Here is a 5,000-nt window from a genome sequence, read left to right as displayed (position 1 = left end):
TACTCCAAGATTTCTGACAGATTTCTTTAGGTCAATGATCGATTGACCTATTTCAATTCTTTGGAAGCATTCGATTCTTTTTATATCTTTTTAATTTCCAAAAATAATATTCACTTTTATCTTCATTGAGCTTGAGCATTTTTGTTAACATCCAAGCCTTAATGTCATTCATTATCTCATATATCTTTCTTTTAGCTTCATCAACTGATTCTATTGGGAAATAGAATTGTGTATCATCAGCGTATATTTTAAACTTAACTCTGTGAGTTTCCAGTATATTTGCCAGTTCAATCGTGTAAATTTCAAACAGGAGAGGACCTAGTACACTGCCTCGAGGCACCCCTTTGGTTAGTTTTCTTGTCTCAGGTTCAAGATCTGATATTACTACTTTAACTTTGCGGTTTTCAAGATAACTCTCAAACCAGTCACATGCTCGATCTACGATGCCCACAGCTTTAAGGTCTTCCATCAGATATGTATGTTCTACAGTATCAAATGCTGCACTTAGATCAAGCATCACAAGAATGCAACACTTGCCATTTGTTATAATTTCTGTTATGTCATTTTTAATCGCTAATACTGTTGTTTCTGTGGAGTAATTTTCTCTGTATGTAGATTGATCATCAGGTATGGCATTAGATTTTTTCAGATGTTTCCAGGTTTGTTCGTGTACAGCAGTTTCAATAATTTTCGAAAAATATGACAGATTTGATATTGGCCTATATGAACTTAAATTGTCTGCATGACCTTTTTCTTTATACACAGACTTGACACTTGCAACTTTTTCACAATGTTTCAGTAGGTCTCTTGTAGTCTGGTGAAATTTTCTGCATCTTTTACATCGTTAATTGAAAATGGGTCATTTCCGCAGTAGGTTTTTTTTACTTTCTTTATTATTCTTATATAATCTCTCTGAATTAACTCTTTGAATACCCTTAGCTTACTTACACCTGTTGCTGATGTATTCCTTCGTTCTGTTGTGCCAATGTTGTGAAAACTGGAGCAGATTTGATTGATTTTTTCTTCAAAATAATCAATAAAATAATTTGCTAGGCATTTAGGATCATTAGTTATGTCAGGCAATACTATTTCTGTCTTTAGACCTAATAGTTTCTTTAGGTTCTTATGTATTTTCCGTGGGTCATTTTCATTGCACACTTTTTTATGATAGGGCTTTTTTTTTTTTTAACTAAGATAAGGTAATTGTAGCGATTTCTAGCTGCTTTGAAATGTTGCCAGTTTTCATTATTTATATAAAGACCACAACTGGGACACAGTGATCAATTTTGATAAGCAATATCTTCATGCTGGGTCTAATTAATGCGCTACTGCAAATAATATTAATCATAGTACTTTACAATGACTGTTGGTTATATTACTTTATTGTGAAATGGTCTTGATCTTTTATTAATTAGTAGGTCAAAAACCCAACAGGTGATTGTTCATAATTTTATAGATTTTCTAACGGGCTTATGTTGTCAAAAATTTTCAATGTTTGCTGTCTTCAAAAGGGTTTATGAAGTGACTAGATTGAAATTTTTCCTATCCTATCACGCTCCAAAGTAAAACAAAAGTATCCACAATTTTTATTTTGTTTTAAATTTAATGAAAATCTGTATGTATTTCCCCCGATACAGTTTTCTGCCATTCGAGGTTACAATTCAATGATCAATATAAAAAAAAATACGCACAAAATATTAGCCTTTTCTACCCTCATTCTAATCTTTTTTAATATCATTATGTAACAGAAAGATCTTATATAGATATTACTCTTACAATACAGGAGGTCATGTTGTGTTTGATGAAGAGGCCAGCGAGGAGATCGTACTGAGAGCAGAGTACATTCTAATAGTGGAAGGAGGCTCTCTGAACGTCGGCACTGAAAATCAGCCTTTTATGGGTTCGGCTACCATAGAACTGCACGGAAATTCAAGATCCATCGAATTGCCAATATTTGGGTCGAAAGTAAGTCTATGAACAAATGCGCATGTCATGTAGACTTGAAGTGTTGTAATCTATTGGAGAAGCATCAAATTTAGGATTAATAGGAAATGGGATTTCGTTTAAATAAAACATGGGCTTATTCTGACATTTTTTTTTTTTATAGAAAAGCACGCAGTTTGCTTCTCTCACGAGGTTTATCTTTAATTATAGTAAGTTAGAGCAAGGAGTCGAAAAACTTTTATTTAGTGATTGCTGAGAATGCATATACTTGAAATTAAATTGTCACTAGACGTCAAAATAAGAAAAACCTAGTTAATTGACTATTGAAGTTGTATTATGGAAAAAAAATCCAATAAATGAATTTGATTGGATTTATTGCTACAAGGACATTACAATTAAAACACATTGCTGGAGAAGAATAATAAAAAAAAGTAAGATTGAAAATAATTAAAGATTTAAAGAAAAATTCAAAACATCCCAAATGCAGGTTTTGATAAAAAGTAATGGTTTCATAATTAGGTAATTTATGTTTAATGTATTTTCCATATGACCGTAATCTTAAAAGAAATTGATAACTGCGTTTGTGTACATATTTGACAGTTTAATGAATCATTTACACCTCAATTCATAATACTTTTGAAAAATCAGTAACTACTCATTTTAGAATTATATGGTTTTACATTTCTCGTCAAAACTCTCCTCATTCATGTGAAAATTCAGTTATAGAAATGGCAACACGAACTGTTTAAAGCCGCTCGTGAATGGCAGGTGCAAGGGACAGTGACATTGCCCTATTCACCTGGACAGTGCCCTAGACTTTGACCATATGTACACATGATCAGCACCCAAGCCCATTCTCTACCCAAGCTAGGACCAAGGAGGGCCAGGCAATGGCTGCTGATGACTCAGCAGATAGACCTGTAGGCTCCCCCAAATCCCCCATCCTCAGCTCACAAGGATGGTGAGGTTCCAGCGACCAAAGAAACGAACGAGTTTGAGCTGGACTCGAACCCCAGTCTGGCGTTCACCAGTCAGGGACGTTACCACACCGGCCACCACAACCTTTATGGGTTTGCAGCAGAAATCAGAGAGACATTAAGTCCCATGTCGACGAAAACATTGATGTTATAGTCGATCATACTTCGCACACATTATAAAATTTCTAGATATACTCGTACACCGCTTGAGGCAATTTACCCCGTTCTCCAACCACTGAATGAGAGGCATAACATATTCCATCTTGAATAGCGTATATTTATTTCATACAAGCTACAAACGTAAAAAGTACAATGGCTATTTATTTTACAATAATAAAGATTCGTTTCTAAAGTACGATGAAATCATGAATAAAACAGTTTTCGACATAAATAGCATTTGGAGACTTTTTTTTTTTGAATTGTAAACACTTCCTAATACACACACATACATACACACACACACACACACACATATATATATATATATATATCTATATATATATATATATATATACATATATAATGTATATATATAATATATATACATATATATATATATATATATACATATATATATATATATATATATACATATATATATATATATATATAAAAAATATATATATATATATATACATATATATATATATATATATACATATATATATATATATATATATGTGTGTGTGTGTATATATATATAATATATAAATCAGGACTTTTCTTACATACATAAATATGCTAATGCATCCCTCCTAGGGGATAGTTTTGATATTCGGGGTTTTCTAATTTAATGTATATTGTTGTAGTGTATTACACATTTACTATGTGAATTAACTATACTTCATTTAAAGAAAATATTCTGAATAGAGATTAATACTGAAACGAAAAACTTCAAATGCTGCATCTGATCCAAGTTATAATTAATTTTCTGAAGACGTTAGCTGTCCGAAATGGAACTTTGGACCTCCATGGCACGCCAGTTCCAGTAACATGGACCTACTTAGCTGCTACTGCTTCCCCTGGCGACCAAAATATCACTCTAAAACAACAAGTAACGTGGAAGGCTGGAGACAGGATAGTCATTGCATCCACTGGGAGGAGGTAGGGTGGAAAGGGTTACTGAAATTACATGTCCCTCTTTTAGTGACTTATAACTTTAAAGACAATAGATGTGACGGGGAATAAACAATGTTTCCGTAACGAGGAACTATATTAACAACGTTCTTATCTCTACCTAAAAAAAGGAAAAAAAATAACTAAAGGTTCTCTCTAATGCAATAAATCTAGATTATTTTCATAATCTATTATAAGAAAACATAATGTCAATGTTAAAAATCTTTTATAGAATCAAGTGTTCAGCTGCATGTTAGTTTTCATACTATTTATTCCTTATTTAGCTAATTTTGTTTGAGTGTATGTTTAACATTTTAGATGTAAATCGCTTTCATTTTTTTCACACCACTCGCAATTCGTAAACAAGAGAATATAGATCAATAAAAAAATCTTTGGACTGATTAATTCCTTGGAGGGAATGGAGACATTTTCCTTTCTCAATCCAACATTACCTTCATCTTTTCTTTGATTTAATATCGTTTTAGATTTACTATAAACGAAAACGAAGAGAGAACCATCAATTCGGTATCAGAAGACGGCCTCACCCTCGAACTGTCCGAGCCCCTAGATTACGAACATATTTCTATCGAGCAAACAATTGGAGGACGATTGATCGAGACCAGAGCCGAAGTTGGACTCTTGTCCCGTAATGTGAAGATCAGAGGAGCTCTCAATGAGGATTTCGTGGAAGACGTGGCTGCTTGTGCGCAAAATTTTAATCCAGGTATGAGTTAGTCTGAAAGAGAGAGAGAGAGAGAGAGAGAGAGAGAGAGAGAGAGAGAGAGAGAGTTGTTAGTTAATTCTAATAGTCAGGCCTTCTCTATCATGAAGCTCAATACTACACAGTACTCTAGAAGTTTTATTCCAGCTGTGACCAACTTGTGGAAGGATCTTCCTAATCGGGTAGTTGAATCAGTAGAACTTCAAAAGTTCAAACTCGCCGCAAATGCCTTTATGTTGAAC

General features: G+C 33.3%; 1 protein-coding gene across 1 annotated transcript in view; it reads left to right on the top strand.

The window, feature by feature from the left end:
• LOC137643032 (fibrocystin-L-like) overlaps window positions 1–5,000 on the top strand; it is a 222,281-nt gene that overhangs the window by 161,124 nt on the left and 56,157 nt on the right. The window contains exons 41-43 of the mRNA XM_068375884.1: window positions 1,784–1,965; window positions 3,859–4,025; window positions 4,523–4,761. Of these exons, the coding sequence (XP_068231985.1) occupies window positions 1,784–1,965; window positions 3,859–4,025; window positions 4,523–4,761 (588 nt within the window). The remainder of the gene's footprint in view (window positions 1–1,783; window positions 1,966–3,858; window positions 4,026–4,522; window positions 4,762–5,000) is intronic.

The sequence above is a fragment of the Palaemon carinicauda genome, chromosome 6, assembly GCF_036898095.1.
Source record: "Palaemon carinicauda isolate YSFRI2023 chromosome 6, ASM3689809v2, whole genome shotgun sequence".
NCBI classification, from domain to species: domain Eukaryota; kingdom Metazoa; phylum Arthropoda; class Malacostraca; order Decapoda; family Palaemonidae; genus Palaemon; species Palaemon carinicauda.
This window is presented reverse-complemented; position numbering and strand designations above follow the sequence as displayed.